We start from the raw sequence: 17,814 nt of genomic DNA, 5'->3' as shown, positions 1-17,814 counted from the left end.
GGGACTGGAGCATTAGTGTCAGCACTCACAATGTGCTGGAGCTGGGCCTTTTGGGTCAGGACACAGAAGGTGCAGGCACTCGGCACCCCCCACCTTTGGCCAACAACTGTACCTCGGGGTTAGAGATTCATAACCACCTCTGCATTGGCAATGCACAAATGAGAAAGGTTTGCTCAACATTGCTACTGCCCATCCTGCCCTGGGAGCTCAGCTCTTGTGGAAATGTAACCTGTTAGGTTAGGAGAGGCCAGCCCATACTCAGGGCTATCGTCAGGTCCTTAAATCCCCTTTAGAGGACTGAAGAAAATAGTTCCAACTGAGTTACTAAATAGGTGACTTCTGATAATAGCCAAACTGTGGCTGACCAGGGAGGACAGCTTTTCAAGAAGTAATTCAGTAATTTACATTGTTACAGAAGGATGAAATAAAAGGAACATGATTTCATGTTGCTAAATATTCCTTCTATTTCTAAAAACATCCCTGAGATTCATGGAAAGGGAATTTAAGGCATCAGAACACTATTTAAACATGGAGAGTCACTTCATGGTCAAAATATTCTAGCCCTTGGTGCTATGACAAGAAAGCCCAGACTGTATGGATGAATTTAACTTGATGCTTACTGCTTACTCACGAAAGCTCTTGACCTACTGATAAACCAACAGGACAGGACTTACACAGCGTCCATCTCCCAGGTCCGAGGAACGGATATGCAAGGCTAGCTTGCAGACTATCCATGGGAAGGCTGGCTGACTGACGGTGTCTGTGCTGCATTTATGTGGTGGGTATAAAGCCAGAGCTGACTCATATCTGGCCAACCCATGCCTGTCTACATATAAGGGTCAGGTTAAACTAAAATTAACCAGACAAGCTGGAAGACACTCAAGCCTACCAGTCTCTTTTTGTTGTCATACTTTTTACAAAACTAAGTACACATCTGTGTGTGTGTGTGTGTGTGTGTGTGTGTGTGTGTGTGTGTACGAGTGTGCACTTGTCATTGTGCATATGTAAAGGTCAAAGGGCAACTTGCAGCAGTTCTCTCCTCCCACCGTGTGGTTCCTGGGAATTAATTCAGGTCATCAGACTTGGTAGCAAGTATTTTTATCTATTTTACCCACTGGCTCAAAAACAAGCATCTGAACTTTACTTTTTCCAAAAGACTCTGAATGTTAAACACTGAGCCTCTAGTCATTTGCTATGGAGGAAAAGTGGTCTATTTTTCTAATATTTCTAATAGAACTTTGGTAGTTCTATTGCTTTGATGATCCTCTAGGCACAGGAGGTCTGACCCCAATAACAACAGAAATTCCAGGAAATGCTTACAAGCTCCCTGACCTACAAGTCCTACGAGTACCATCCTGGGAACTTACAGATGTTAGCCAAGGAATGACCTTGTAAACTTGGCATTTGTTGTTGTTGTTGGTGGTGGTGATGGTGACAGTGGTGTGCCAGAGTATGTGTTGTGCATTCATGTGTTTACTAGTGCATGTGTACATGTGTGTGCATGTGGAGGTCTTTTCTAGATGTTATCCATCTTGTTTTTCAGATAAGGTCTCTCCTGGGCCTAACACTTGGTGATTAGGTTGGACTGGCTGGCTAGCAAGACTGAGTACAAGCGGAAGAAGGCTATCCCGGAGCCGACAGGGATTTAGCAAAAAAACAAAAACAAAAACAAAAAAAAAAACCCCAAAACCCCAAACTCAGCTTCTGTTTCCGGCATGAAAGAACAGCATAATCGGTCCAGGAACAGAAGCAGCTCCATGCACGAGGCTGCGAGGGCAATGGAGGCTCCGCCCACCTAGCTGCCGGAGCTTCGGGAGCATGTGCACGACAAACAGGCGGTAGTCAGACTCATTCTTCACAACAGGGTTAAGCCGAAAGTCCACATCCTGGAGCTCCATGAGGGTGTGGAGCCTAAACACTTCTGCTAGTGAAGAAATACAGTTGTAGTAGAGGTTGAGACTCTCCAAAGAGACGAGATACTGTATGCCCTGTTAATACAAAAATATCTCACTCAGTTCACCATGAAAAACAAACCATTGGTACAGGCTAACCAGTTTAAACACACTTATAATGAATATACTACTACCAGGAAAAACTAACCATGGAACATGTTCTCATTTGTGAAATTGTATGTTCCATATAGGGCAACAACCATCTGAGGTATCTGAATAGAGGCCTGTGAGTCCCAGCAGGACTAAGCACAGCTACTCTCTCTTGAGTGCCCAATATGAATCAAGCTATGTAATTTACACAATTTCACTTACTCTCCATATACCCAGATTAGGAGGCTAATGCTTAGGGACCAAGAGAAGAACCAATCCTTGGTGTAGCAGAAGCTGGAGCCTGTACCTAAACTAGTCAGACTCCGAAACCGACGTTAGGAATAATCTCCATTAAGTACCATCTTCCTAGGCAATGACACCCTATGTTTCTTTCAAGGTAAGGCCCTCCTCTCTGAATTGAGCAATAAGCAGTATTTATACAAACTTCCCACTTGTGTTACCTTGGGAGACTTTTTATTTTCAAATCATGACTGGGCACCTGCAATGAACCCCAAATTTGCACACTGCCATTTAGGGTAGAAGGCCAAATGCCCAGCCATGGAGAGATCAACCTCCAGAGGGAGGCAGCACAGCAGATGAAGGGACAGAGAGGCATGGGCATGCACACTTCAGGCTTTGGGACCTGGCTTCCTTCCCTTTAAAGATAATCCATCTTCTTCAGGAAGCTATTACTTTGTCATTCAAAGCAGTTTAAAGTAGAGTGGGGCAGGCTGGACACTTAGCTCCAGATGAGCACTAGTGGCAATAAAACACACAATCATTCTAAAGGTACATTCTATAAGCATTCTGTGTGGAGTTTCAAAACATGTTGTATGTTTATCATTAAAATATGTTCCTCTTATACTGATATTGTCACAAATAAGCCTAAACGTACCTCAAGACTAACCAAGGAGTTACGTGAGAGGTCTAAGGATTTTAGAGCTGTCAAATGCATCAGAGAGTTCCCCAGGTGTGTAATCTTCTCTTGGTATGTTCCGGGAATCGATAAAGATCGAAGCTCAGCTAAGAACAGAAAATTGAAAGAATTTAATCTTTTTTAAAATTGAAAATAGTAAAATAGAAATTCAACTCAGGGGGAACATTTTAGAAATTTCTAGAAATACAACAGATACTGACAGACACGCAATGTTTGACCAAAGTGTAATTAGACTTATAGATTATATCCTAGGCCCATTGGTGTATTTCTTATACATCAGAGGTTGGCAGAGAACCCTGATAAGTCATTTCACCAAGAATCTCTGCCCTTAGTGTCTGCTTACCTTGGTCCCTCTCCTATCACTTATCTTCCACCATCCCTAGGGCCACAGCAAGATTCTGCTCCCTCATTTCCTCTTAGTAATGTTAGCCATGGACCCCTGCTTCCCTACCTCGATTGCTGGCTAAAACATCTACTTGCCCATGTCATACTTGAAACAGAATCTTCTCTTCTTATACTGCAAAAATCCTACTGCACCAGGGCCTATGCCCATCTCAAAGCACTGAACACAGTCTTTTTTAATGTTCTTGTTTGGTTTGTTAGCTTTTGAGATAAATCTAGATAGCAGAGGATGGCCCTGAATGCTAGATCTTCTTGGCTCAAGCTCCTGGGTCCAGGATTACAGGCGTGGACCACTACTTCTAGCAAGTTCCTGGACTGCCAGAGCTACACAGAGAGACCCTGTCTTCAAAAGAATGAATAAATGAATAAAGAAATAAACAAATGACAGCGGAGAGCAGGCTGAGCACTAGGATTCATTGTTATCTGCTTCCTAACCTAAATGCCACATACACAGCCCCTACATCCTAGCCACTATGCCTTCCTCACCTTGACTTTTATCTCCTCCAACTGAGTCAAAATAAACCTTTTCACTCTTAAGGTTGCTTTTTGTCAGTTTTTTTTTTTTTTCCAAACAAGAAATGAGAAAAGCACTAATGTACCCTCTTACTAAATAAAACCCTTAGATGGAAGATCGTTCTGATTGAGCTGAATACTGTCAGGCAATAAAATGAACCTGACACTCATGAACATTCCACTCAGCAACACGATTATCACTGTACTGGGAACATGCTCCAATAGAAACCAGATTCCTGGTCATTAAACAGTCTCTGCAAACCTAAGAGAACTAAAATCACACACAGTATGTTCTCTGGCCATAATAGAATTACACTAGAATCAACAGAAAAATAACAAGAAAACCTTCCTTCCAACACACGATTCTTTAAAAACACATCCCTGGGGTTGGGGATTTAGCTCAGTGGTAGAGCGCTTGCCTAGGAAGCACAAGGCCCTGGGTTCAGTCCCCAGCTCCGAAAAAAAAGAACCAAAAAAACAAAAAAAAAAACCCCAAAAAAACAAAAAAAACCCATATCCCTAAGAATAAAAAAGTGAGCAATTACTAAATAATTCATAGGACTAAGAAGATACCTAAAGGGATATTTTTAAAAGCATAGTGAAATCAATGAAAATTAGAGTTGGTTGTGGTGGCAACTGCCTGCAATCCTAGCCACTTGAGAGTCTGACTAAAATTCCAAGGCCAGGTTCGGTTAAATATGGAGATCAAGGCCATCTTGCCTGAATACCACACTTGAAAAAGTATAAAAGGTTGGGGTGAAGTTCCATGACTTAGCATTTACTTAGCATATGAAAAGCCCCAGGTGCTCTTACAAATAGGAGAGACATAACACTAACAAATATGTTAGTGTGTGCACCTATGTAATACGTAAAGAGAAATGTATAGATTAAAATATTTAAATTATAAAAAAAGCTTTGATCCACAAGGTTTCACTTCTAGAATCTAAAGAGTAAAATAGGGCTAAGCAGGCACAAAGAAAGAAAAAGGTAAAAATTAAAAACAGTGAAGACAAATCAACCAACCCCAAAGTGGTGTCTTTGAAACGATCTATAACCATAAATCTCCAACGTGACTGAAAAACAGAGCCAGATTAAGTACCATATGTGAAAATGGTGATATCTCTACAGATCCCACAAGCATTAATAAACTAGCAATAAAGAATGCTGTCAGTTCTATGTACCTGTTTAACAATCAAGAAAAACCGATAATTTAGATAACGAAAATTCACTCTAGATGAAACCACTGTAAGTTTAAAGTTCGAACTTGTACCCTAAAATCTTCAACAATGGAAAAGTCTATGCCTGCGTGGTTTTACTGTAAAAGTTCAGGGGGAAAAAGTTAAAAAAAAAAAACAAAACAACCAGAATGACCTCTTGCACAAAACATAAAGAGGCCCTGATGTCCAACTGCATCCCTCATAAATGAAAAGCCATGTAGGAACCCAGGAAGAGAGCTGCAACGAAAAGAGGTAAGGGCTCAGCACGACCACAGCTCCACACATAAAATCCCTCATAAATGAAAAGCCATGTAGGAACCCAGGAAGAGAGCTGCAACGAAAAGAGGTAAGGGCTCAGCACGACCACAGCTCCACACATAAAAACAGACTCGGTCCACGGCTCTCCCGGACCACAGCCACGCCCCTCTCCACAAACCCGCCCAGTCGGCCCCGCCTCCCTGCTCCACGGGCCGGGACCGTTTGTGGCCAAGTGGCGTTCGCACTGAGGCAGAGCTATCAGGCCAGGCAAACCAACAGGGAGACTCTGAGCCCCGGGTGTCTGTCTGACCCCAACGCACCCAGGTCGCGGTGGGGACCCAGGCCGCTGCGCTCCCGGACAGTCTCTTCGCACAAAACCAACCGCTGACCTGGCGCCATATTTTCAAACTCGACGCCGGCGCGTGGCGCCTGCGCAGTGTGGTGTTCTGGGATGGGCGGGACCAACCCTGCAAGGGGCGGACCCAGGAGGGTGGTCGGAGCTTCGGCTGTGTTTAAAACTTCCTCTCGGAGCGTTCTGGTCAAGACTGAGAGTTTTAGATAGGAGGAGGGTTCATCCTGGCCCTAAGTCCTCAGTGGGCCTCGCAGAGCAATGGGTGACATGACATTGTTAGCGTCCCTCATCCTCTCGTAGGGGCAATACTCCAGTATGCTGCGTTGCTAGTTAGAGCTCTCCTTCCTTTTACAAAAGCTGGGCTTGTGTGTCACCGCAGGGAAGCACACCACAGTACTTCCTCTTAATGCCACACCAGCCTGTTGACAATGTTGAAAGGAATCCTTCCGTGCTCATAGGTGGACCTCCCACTGGCACACAGCTGCTCGAGGCCCTGGTTCTGACTGTGTCTCCCCAGGCTAGTGTTAGAATCCAGTAGTGTGGGCAAAGGATAGTGAGCAAGCCGTAAGACCATCGGCAGTACATCAGGAGAAGACTGGAGCACAGGCTCTGTGAGCAAAGTGTAACGCTGTGGCTGAATGCAAAATGGCTGTCATCCTCAAAGGCAAAGGCTGTTGCTATCTCAGGGAGTGAAGCAGGAATAGGGGTAGGAGAAGAGGTAGAAGGAGCTTTCCATTTTCCCCCTTCTTGAGGATCCAGGGTCAGCTTTCCTCCATGTTGCAACTGTTTTTTATTCTTCCTCCTAGGTGTATATCCACCAGTTAAGATCAACATAAATGCCTGGAAATTATCGATGTATTTCCCACCCCGTTCCCAACATATACACTAAAACATACAGAGATGTCAAGCAAGGCCCTTCCCATGGCTGCTTTCCATAAACATAATTGGTGTGGGCCTAGAGGCCTGAATCATGGTATTTTACCTCCCCTGTCAGCTAAATACAGTGAGGGAGACCACATTCTGCTCTTATATTTTGCCCAGAGTAGCATGGGGAATGGTTTAGTGAGGAACATGAGCAGGAGGCGATCTCTGATATACTGTGTGGAGAAACTGTGGAACCACTGGTTCTCGCAGTTGGTTGTATGGCTAGGGAGGGATTCTGCTCTATCTGGGCTTGGCTGCAGCTTACCTCTCTGCATTTAGAAAGCACCTCTGGTTTGAATTCTGTCCTGTTTCTGGAAAGGTAAGAATTCAAAGTCAGTGACCCAGGTTATAAGGTCAGCTGAGACCAGGCTGATGTCACTTTACCTCATGAGTTCCTGAAGCAGGACATTGGATCCAGGAGTTTGAAAACACTGTTATGTAGTTGGATCAATGGTGAGGATGGACCATTGGCATTGTTCTGCCCTAGGGATCAAAGGCTAAGCCATAGCAGCTGGGTTACCTGTAAGAGTCAAAGGCAACCTATAAACCCCACCTGCCCAAGGACCAGGTAACTTACTGGAATTCTGGGAGTTGTAGTTCTTGAAAAATAGCAAAGCCTATGGGAAATATGGTAACCATGTGTTTTTTTGCCCTTAGAAACCTTCTATAACACGTGACTCTTGCTGGGATTCCAGGGTATGGACCTAATCACAGTCCTTTCTGGTTATTTGATTAAAGTTTCAAATTTGGCTCAAAATTGTGGGACTGGTTTTTCTCTTGTGAGTCTCAGGATTATCAGTGCAAAGCCATACTGAAAAGAAACCCGAAAGAGCTCCCATGGTCTCATAGGCCAGAGCCCAGCCACTCCTGTCCAAAATTAGACTACCTTGGTATCGATCTAGCGCTGGGCCTGAGGGAGCTAGTTCCCAGCACGTACATCTAAGTGAAATGTCTCTACTTCCAGTTCTATGACTGCTTGAGTTCTGTATCACAACAGCAAAAGTGGTAGAGGCTCCAAAAATGACCACCAAACCCAAGAGATAAGATTCTCCCTAGGTAGATACCACAATGGTGTTCACCAGGTACTTGATCCTCATAGGTATAATTCCCTGATATAGGGCTCTTTATGTAACCTGCCAGGAGGTGACCCTGCAGTCCTAACTTTGCAGGTGGAGACCCTCTGGGTAGGGGCTCCCTAGATGTGATCCCCCAAGAAATTGCCCAGGCCTCACTCTTGGAGGAAAAACCTCTTAGGTAGTGATCTCCCAAAGTGGAGACCACTCAAGTGTGACCCCCGGAAGATAGTCTATAAGGCATAAGCTCCCGGGCATGCCCCCACAGGTATAGTGCCACATGTATGCCCCTCCAGGTGGTGAGTCTTCACTGGCGGTGACTTCCATCGTTGTGACCTTCCTGGTGTGACATCCTTAGATGGACGGCTGCTCTTTCAACATCCTCATTGGCCCCTAACGCTGAGCTATGATCTCCAGAGAGGAAGGTTGGTAACTAGGCAGAATCCACACTCTGGAGCTATATCTGCAACTCTCAGGTAGTAATCAAGTGACAAATTGGGATGTCTGAAGAATGCCACGGCACACAATACCCCGTAAACACTGTGCCCTTGTCCTCACCAGGAACTACCCTATGCCTAGCCCTGTCTTTCCCTCAACTATCCACTCAGCCAAACTGTCTGTTCTGAGGCTTGTGTATTGCAAGAAGAGACAGAGGGAGGCCTCGGTCTAGGTGAAGCAGGCACCTTCTGTCAAAGCCTAGTGTTTCTGAGGCCCAGGCTCACTATGTCTAGAGGAGCTCCTTTTCACCTAGAGGGGTGGGGAGCTCATTTTCTGTCTAGACTAGACAGTGTGCCCAGGTAGCCAGGTTGTAGAAAGCCTATAGCTTCCTATAAATTAGAGTTTACACCCAGCCTCATCCTGCTACCACCACACAAACTTGCCTTTGCTTAGTAGCCTTAGTCAGCAGGCCCAGAGCCTATGAGCTGTGCCAACGAGCTCTGTTCTTTTGATACTCAGGTTTTCCAGCACCAGCCCTGCCACCACTAGAGCACCATTCTCGTTTAGGCTCAGGGTGATATCATGTGGTAAAAATCTGTAAGGCCAGGACCCGTGTGAGCACTGCCACCCATTTCTGCCTTACAGTCATACACCTCGAAGTGACAGCACAAGGCAGAGAACATGGGCCAAAGGAGCCTCTCACATTGAGTGTGTGGCGGGGGTTAGAGCAAGGGTCAGAGGGCATCCTGGCTTCATAATATATCAACATACTGTCAGGGTACTAAGAATGAGAACTCACAGGTTCTGTGGCCTCTGGACTGGCTTCACTTCAAACCTCAGTTTCTTCACCTCTTTAAAAAAAATAGAAAAAAATTAAAACTTCATTCATATAACTAACGGCTCCTAACCCTCTCAGCCTTGCCTTTCCCCATCACAGAGGATGAGACCTATCTCTTATAGCTTGGGGTAAGAAGTTCTGACTAGTGGGATGTATAAAACTACAATAACATTTTAAAGTTGAGTTTCTGGAAAAAAGAGCTAAGCCACATACCTTCTCCTTTTGCTTTGTGCTGTGATGGCCAGAGCTGAATCTGTCACCTCGGTACAAAGGGGGAGAAAATGGCATTACAGCAGTACTCAACTTGGGCTCTAAATTAATGTCACTACCTTCTGACTGTAGACTTTTCCCTGAGTGGGAGAGAATACACTGGCATTGCTTGACTGCTGCTGTGTTGATCTGGGCTGTTGAGATCTGTCATGGTGGTGGATGCAATATATTTGTCATAGGCCACACCACATAGTGAGTGTATAACCAGAAGACATGTGACTATGAGAAGGTTTCAATGAGTCTGTGACACTAAAGAGAACTCATGTTCTATTTGGGGCACCTGAGGCGCAGTTAAGGAGATCCAGTACCCAGAGCATCGCGATAGGAGGGAGCAGAAAAGACCAGGGAGCTAATGTTCCATTAGAAGAGGAACCCGAGGGGATGTCACACCCTTGACAGGGATCCAGCTGTCTGAAGTTCAGGCAAAATGGGTCAGTGAAGGTAGATCTGGGAAATGTACAAAGAAAAACCTACACATTGCTTATCTGGTTCCCTAGCTGTATAAGCAGGGAGTAATCAGAGAGCGTATTGCTGGCTTTTATCGTTTCTAATCATATGTTGACTCAATCATGTGGATAAGACTCCTTTTCCTGAGCGGAGGGATATGTGAGTATAGCATCCAGGAAAAGAAGACAGAACTTTGCCTTTTAGAAGCTCTCAGTCAAGTGAGGGATGTACTAGGAAAGGCGCTCTTGTTAAACTAAAGCATACTTTATTTTGTGGATGACATGTTCTAGCCCCAAACTCACACAGTAAAGTGCTAACCCCAGTGAAAAAGCATTAAATCCAGGGGTCTTAAGAGGTGATATGGTGGAGCCTCACACATTGGTGGGACCAATCCCTTTCAAAAGGCATCAAGCTATTCCCTTAGGCTCTGTCAAGAAGGAAGCCAGGGCAGCAGATCCGCAGTAGTGGACCTGACCAGGCCTGATCCTGGGAAAGTAGCATACACTGATGAAGCTCACGGCATCTCACGGCGTCTCACAGCGTCTCACGGCATCTCTCTCACAGCGTCTCACGGCTTCTCTCTCACGGCATCTCTCTCACAGCGTCTCACGGCTTCTCTCTCACAGTGTCTCACGGCATCTCTCTCACGGCATCTCTCTCACAGCGACTCACGGCTTCTCATGGCATCTCATGGCATCTCTCTCACGGCATCTCTCTCACAGTGTCTCACGGCTTCTCGAGTTGCCTGATATGTGAAAATGCTCGCATGTCAAATGTCACCTCATAGGATGGGAGACGAAGTTGCCCATGAGTCATGAGGTAAGTTTTCTAGTTATTAGGCTTGCCCAAGTACAGTCCTTGTAGGAGTCAAAAGACACCCCCAAGAAGAGCCAGTTGAGGCTGAAGCAGAGGTTGAAGTGAGGCAGCCCCAGTCTGAGAGCATCTGGGTCATGGGAGCTAGAGTAAGCAGGAAAGACACTTCCTGGAGGTTCAGAGAGAGTTTGGTTCTGCCCATACCAAACCTTGTAGCCTCCAGGACTGAAAAAAGAAGTCTGTGTTGTTTCAGAGGAGCAAATCTCTAGTAATTTGGTACAACAGCCACAGAAACAACACATGCACACCTTATTGGTCAACTCCAATCACAGAGAGTCTCTAAAGACTACTGTGTTTGGGATTGAAAGGAAGGAGACCATGGAAGCCTTGTGTTTGAGGCACATTGAGGACATGAGACAAAAGAAGCCTTTCAAAGGCAAAGCGAAACGCCTGCATACGTTGTTTTGAAACACTAATCCTTGGTTATCAGGATCAGAAACCAGGATGTCAGTAACCCTAAAATGAACAGGCAGTTACTGGTAGAAATTTCCCATGTGAAGTTGGGGTAGTTTCTTCCTGGTTCTGACTCTGGCAGAGTCTTAGTCCATAGCTATTGCCAATCAGGCACAGGAACATGAGAGTCCCTCTCTTCACAACCTATGGACGTTTTCAATTTGTTTTGGTTGATTTTGATACAAATGACTCCATTTGATTAGAATAACTTTTATCATTCCAAATCCAAAAATATATCAAGACATTAGAATATAGAAGACAGCTTGAGGGAGCCCTCACATAGAAAGCTGTTCTCAGATGTTCACTGTCTCTTTGGAAGCTCCAGAGGAGGCTGGTCAGGTCACACTGCAGTTCGTATTGCCTGCTGTGCAGAATTCTCACCCACATCTCCAGTCTATGTCAGCCCCGAGCATGCACGTGGAGATGATGTCAGAGCCCTAGCATTCTCTGACTCTCAGAAGCTGTGCCCAAGCAGGGCTCACAGTGTACTTACAGCTGGTTCCCACTATAACACGCAGTAGGCCCTGTCTCTGCCCCTCCCCAAAGGAGGATCTAAGGTTGATAAGGATCCAGACACAATCATCCTAAGGGGCAACAACCCTACCAGACACTCTCAGGGTTGAGACCCTGTTCCCCAAAGACACCTGAGGCACAGTAGCCCATAACTTCACCATTGTGCTGTCTGGGTCAGGAACAGAGTGAGTGCTAAGTTGAAAGTTGATCTTACAGAAGATTTAGCCAGGGAGCCAGGGAGCCAGGGAGCTCTAATCCAGAACCTATTCAGAGAAGCCCAAGGTTTTGTCTATTACACATATGGGTCCCTGGGAGGGTCTACCCTCTTATCAGCCTTCTGTTTCTGGTGATACATTCTTACAAGTCTTTATGTGCTATCTCTCACCAGAGTAATACTACCCCAAAGGAAAGCTGGGGTTGTCTTCTGTGGACTCTGCTATTTTGTTATTTACTTGGTCTCAGATATCCCCCTCTTTCTTTCTTTCTTTCTTTCTTTCTTTCTTTCTTTCTTTCTTTCTTTCTTTCTCTCTCCCTCTCTTTCTTTCTTTCTTTCTTTCTTTCTTTCTTTCTTTCTTTCTTTCTTTCTTTCTTTTTATCTTGGGTCCCTTTCAGTATCAAGAATCAGGAAGCACATCCTTTAAAAACCAATTAGCCATACACTTTTGCTGGCTAAATACATGTTTTACTTTGGACTCAATTGATTTTTTTCAGATATACAGAACAATGGGCCTGACTCACCTATTTGAGCTCCCAACCTCTTTCCTGCCTAAGACCTTTGAAGTTCTAAGTCACCCACACCTGGTTCACCAGCAGGACCAGTCCGCATACACCTGAATTCCCAGCAACTTCAAGGGGTGTGGTTGGCAACCAGCTCTTGATCTGCCGACATAACTGATGTCTTAGAATCCCAAGGTGGGATGCAGAGTGAGACATGAAGTTACAAGGGGAATGGGAAGGCATGCGGTGAAGGGATTGGCAGGATGAGCCACTGAGTTTGAGGTCACTATGCCTGTGGTGGGGGTGGGGGAAGCTTCATCACAAGGGGGGGGCGCCTCTTGCCAACTTCTCCACCCAGTTTCAGGGTCCTGACACAGACTCCACCTCTGACCCTTGGCCTTGTTCCCTGACTGCTATCTTCCTTGGCTTTCCGTGTTCTGGGAAGGAAGGTGTTCTAGGTCAGAGCCCAAGAACCTTCTTTGCTGGCTTACGCCCAAAGGGCCTCATCCCTTTGCTTTCAAGTGTCTGTTGCAAACCCCCAGGCTCCTGTTGGAGGGTGTGAAGTGAGCAAAGTCCTTGAAGAAAAGCAAATGGCAGGCAAAAAAATCACAGACCTAGAAAAGCTGTATGTAGGTCAGAAGGAGGCTGAATGAGGTAGGACAACACAGGCTGACTATGAGGGTGCTAGGAACTTAAAATAGCCATCTAGCAAAGAAGGATTCAGGAGACTTGGTGTCCCTTGCTACACCAAGACTGAGGCTTGGGGGCATGTGTCTGTCTTATTCATAGCAAATGCTGCCATCACTGACCATTGCCAAGTGAGGATCCAGACTCCACTCTTTCTACCTCCTGTTTCTTCTACTTGGGATTATTGTCAGCTGGTCTCCATTGGGCCCATTTCTTTAATCACCGCACTTGGTCTTTCTCTACTTCTGGGTCAGTCTGCACTGTACTAAGCCAAATGGCAGCTCTGCTACAGACTGAGTTTTATTTTGCTTTTCAAGATAAACATTGCATTAGTTATGCAGTGCCTTAAACGACTGGTTTGCTACCCTTAAGTAGAAACCCTTAGGGATTTGAGGAAAAATTAAAGATTCAGAGTGGAGCCTCAAAATGAGATAGAGCAGACAAGTTTTCAAAGCTTGTGACAGTGTTTTTAAAAGGTCACATGTTAATTGCATTGGATAAGAGGCTCATTCTCTAGTTCTTTACATGAGCCTTAGAGGTGTGTGCGGGCTTCTCTTTGGAACGAGCTGTTTTCCTCTAGTGTTTTCCTCAAAGGCACGGCTTTGCTGTCTGTGAGCCCCATTCCCTTCCTTTCACCTCTTGTGCTCTCTCCTCGGTGCACAGTGGCGTCACATTATTGTTTTAGAGTTTTTTCCTTTGAGGCTAAAAAGGCTGAGCGTCCTCTCGCGATCTTCAGTGAACATGTTTTAATCTTCCTTATGAGGAATAGCACAGAGCCATGAGCTGTGTTCCCTATGTGTTCCCTACCTCTGAGTACAGTAGAGATGGGTCTTTGTGTGTCAACATTGGGACTTTGAGACCTTGACTCACTAGCTCGAGCAGGGCTTGTCCCGAAGCTAGTTCCTTGGAATTAGACACATAAGCGGTGACACATCAACAAACAAATGGTTTCGTTTCCTCCTTTATAGCCAGTGAGCCTTGGGCACCTCTACTTTTGTGACACTAGCTAGTGTTATTGCTGGTGTTTGCAATGTGTGATAAAATGGACCTCCTTGTGACCCCATCTCTGGGAGGAAGAGCCTGGTTTCTACCACGGTGAAGGGAATTGTTGGCTGCGGGCTTTTCAGTTTCAGGTTAAAGAAAGTCCTTCCTAGTCTAAGTTTGCCAGATGCACGTGGGGTGTGAAATGGAATCCTTTCCTTCTCTTTCCACTTTCCCTCCATCCCTACCTCTGTTCTCCCCCGCCCCAACTTCCTCTCTCATCAGTCTGGTTAAAGGCTTATAAATTTTATTCATCTTGAGACAAAAACAAAACAACGAAACAACTTTTTGGTCAGGTAGTAGCCGCTCATGCCTTTCATCTTGCTGTTTAGGAGGCAGACGTAGGTGGATCTGAGTTTGAGGCTGGCTTGGTCTACAAAGTGAGTTCAAGGACAGCCAGGGCTATATAAATATAAAACCCTGTCTCCACAACCAACCAACCAGCCAAACAAAGATAGCTTTCATTCTATTGATTTTTCTTTTCTGTCTTTGTTTCCAATTACACCGGTTTCACACACGTTTATTATTTCTGTTCTTTCGCTCGATCATGGTTTCATTTTCTCCTGAAATTAATTTAAGATGGAAACTTAAACTATTGTTTCCAACTTTCTTCTGTTTCAATATAAACATTTTTATGCTAAATTTATTCTCTAGTTAAATTCTGTTAATAGAAACAGTTAGTTTAATTAGGATAAGTTATATCTTTATGTTCATCTTGGAAAATAACTTTATTCCTCTTTGAGCCTGATTATTTAGAATACTGTTCAGTTCATGTTTATTTGGGGTTTAATCAGAGAAGTTTCTTTTACAGATTCCCAGTTTACTTCCGTGTCAGGTAGGCGGTGTGACCAAAGGCAGGGTCTATCGAGGCAAATAGCCCCTAAGTACTTAAACGTGTATTGTCTCTTCAGTGGAAAATTCACAGACTAAGCCTGCCTCGTGGTTACTCAGTACTGATCACATCTGATATGTTCTTCCATATGTGTGGAATTTCTGAGGGGATGAGAAGGGCCGATGTGCCCTAGCATTGCCACATTGAAGTCTGAGCCTCAGTGTGACTGTATCTAGAGTAGGCTATGAAGAGGCAGTGAGTGTCAAAGGAGGGTTCGAGGGTGAACCCTGACCTGCCATGACAAAGATTCTCCCAGGAGGAGCAGGAGACACTGGGCACTACGCCATGAGAACAAAGTAGAGGCCACTGGGAGTGGATAGCATCTAGATTATAAGGGAGAGGCCTCATAGACTTCATCTCTGCAGCATCTTGACATTGGACTTCTGGGCTCCAGAATTGTGATTAATTAATTTAGCCAATTTAAGCTTATGATCCTTCAAAAGCCTAAGGTCTCTCATCCCTTCAGTCCAGATGGTATCTTATAGCCATTAAGAAGTTATTAGCCATGTCCACATTAAATGGTGTCATCTTGGTAAACTAGTCTGTGAAGCCTCTCAAGACCATAACAAACTATCTGTTTTGTTACTCCAGTGTTTGTGGCTGGTATTTGATTAATATAGATTTTTTATTTTTTGTTAGTTTTAATGATCCTAAAATTTATATGGTCAGTGTTGGAAGACTGCTTTCAAACATAAATATTTTCAAGCATATATATGATACCAACAAACGGATCATTTAAAATACAATGACTTGGGACATTTAAGGATAATGGGAAAGATTCACTAGACAAGCAAGCTTTAATGAAAAAGAAACTCCGGGCAGATGAGTGAACATAAGACAAAACTGGCTTCCAAGCTAGGGACAAGTAGAGGGAAATCCCACGTGTTCTCTCTCTTCCTTCAGAGCTAGGCCCTGCTTGCACCCTCCTCTCGGCCTGGAGATTATCTGAGCCCCAGATCCTGAAGTATGTTTGTCTGACCCACATAACTTGCCTAGATTTTCCTCACCTGAGAAACTCTTTATTTTTCTCAAGTTCTGAGTTGTATGCAATGCAACATACTGTGCTGGTTTGATGGTTTTCTTGGTTTAGCTTTTTTTCGTGTGTGTGTGTGTGTGTGTGTGTGTGTGTGTGTGTGTGTGTGTGTGTAGTCCAGAGGTGGGTGTAGAGGTCTTCCTTAGTCACTTTCCACCTCATTTGAATAGTTTCTTTCTCTGAATCTAGAACTTGTCAATTTGGCTAGATTGTCTGACAAGCAAACCTCAGGGATTCGTCTGTCCCTACTTCCTTAGTGTTGAAATTACAAGTGGATACTGTTTTTGGCTTTTGGAGGGTGAGGGTGGAGGTGGGTGAGTACTAGGAATTCAAACTTAAGTCTTCATACTTAACACAGACAATATTTCACTGACTGAGCTATCTTCCCAACCATTGGTTCAGAATTCTTTAAAGACAGGTTCTCACTATGTAACCCTGACTCACCTGACTAGGAACTCTATGGAGACCAGGCTGTCCTCAGGATGTTAGATCCAAAGGAACATTTTTCCAAACTCCAAAAGGCAGTCCAAATATCCAGAAATGAATTCAACCTGGACTCGAGGGGATTTCCTGCAGTTAAAAGCCAGCATTCCTCAGAAACTTGTGAAGTTAGTTCATAGTTGTCAAAAGGAGTTATTTCCCTTACCTCACGCTGAAGGAACACACACACACACACACAGTTGCATACTGCATACTACCTGTGGTGTCTCTTAGCATACCAAAGCTCATGCTGGCCTCCAGACTCCCTCAGTACCACAGGTAGCTTATCTCAAAGTCCTTGCTAGCATTCTAGCCCTTCTTACCACCACCCCTACCTTAAACTCTCTCCAGCTCACAGGCTTCCTGCCCCTGCCTACTCATTCTCCTGATAACACTACTATTTTGGCTACTTTCTTTTTCTCCCTCTCTCCCCCTCTGCTCCTGCTTCTCCCACTGTTTTCTCTATTCTCTCTCTCCTGCTGTTTTTTCCTCTCTCACAGAGAACCCTGGCCAGATCCAGTCTGTTGGTCATATTCAGTCTGCTTCTTTCTCTCTCTGCTCTGGACTCTTCCAGATGTCTCTGGCTATTTTCACTCTAATATCTACAATAGAAACCTTCCCTTTGACCATACAACAGAGTGGTTATGTTGTTGGTTTATACAACAGAGATCACTAGTCTCTGACTTCAGAGTATGTGCCACCACATCCTGCCTGGCTTGGGGATTTTAATACTCTACTGTACAGCTCTTGTTCCAGACTATAAGGATGATTAATTTTTCTCCAATTGCTACCCTGGCATTGAATTAAGTAATTTAATCTCTTTTTCACATCAACTTTATATTGAATACCTGTCATTCATAAGACTCTGATACAAGAGCTCTCGTGTTGTAGAATGCAGGTATTGATAGATAACCTCTCTGATTGATATGAATTGTAGGAACAGGTTGACTGGTTCCTGTGGCCTTTTGGACCTTAGGGAAGGCAGCAGTCCATGTTCTTGAAAGAGAAAACACACTATAGGTCTGTGTCCTCACCAACAATTTATTCAATCTTAATATCCTGGGAATTATAAGATGGCTCAGTGGGTAAATATGATTGCTAAGCAATCCTGATGACTGGAGTTCAACCCCCAGAACACATATAAAGGTGGAAGGATAGGACCAATTCCAGAAAGCTGCCCTCTGACTTCCACACAAACACCAGGAAGTACATGCCCTCCCCCCATCATACACATAATAATAAATAAACCAGCCAACAAACATATAGATAAATTTAAGTCCCCACAAATCCCAACACCCAATCATTGTTTAGAAATAGTGTTTGCAGATGTAACTAAATTAAGAGGCCCCTCTTGAATAAGGGTGGGCCTATGACTAACGTCTGTCTTTGAAGGCTGAAATTTGGATACACAAAG

The 17,814-nt window shown here is 44.5% G+C and overlaps 1 protein-coding gene across 3 annotated transcripts in view; it reads right to left on the bottom strand.

Annotated features, from left to right (window-relative positions):
* Cep72 (centrosomal protein 72) overlaps nucleotides 1-5,837 on the bottom strand; it is a 29,980-nt gene extending 24,143 nt beyond the window's left edge. For 2 of the 3 annotated variants that reach the window (XM_006227800.4, XM_006227801.4), the window contains exons 1-3: nucleotides 5,690-5,837; nucleotides 2,938-3,065; nucleotides 1,796-1,988 (exon numbers count right to left, since the gene is read on the bottom strand). In XM_006227800.4, coding sequence (XP_006227862.1) covers nucleotides 1,796-1,988; nucleotides 2,938-3,065; nucleotides 5,690-5,768 — 400 coding nt within the window. In that variant the 5' untranslated portion in view covers nucleotides 5,769-5,837. The remainder of the gene's footprint in view (nucleotides 1-1,795; nucleotides 1,989-2,937; nucleotides 3,066-5,689) is intronic. The other variant, NM_001400076.1, reaches the window with a different exon arrangement.
* Between the last annotated feature and the right edge of the window lie 11,977 nt (nucleotides 5,838-17,814).

The sequence above is a fragment of the Rattus norvegicus genome, chromosome 1 (assembly GCF_036323735.1).
Source record: "Rattus norvegicus strain BN/NHsdMcwi chromosome 1, GRCr8, whole genome shotgun sequence".
NCBI classification, from domain to species: Eukaryota; Metazoa; Chordata; class Mammalia; order Rodentia; family Muridae; genus Rattus; species Rattus norvegicus.
This window is presented reverse-complemented; position numbering and strand designations above follow the sequence as displayed.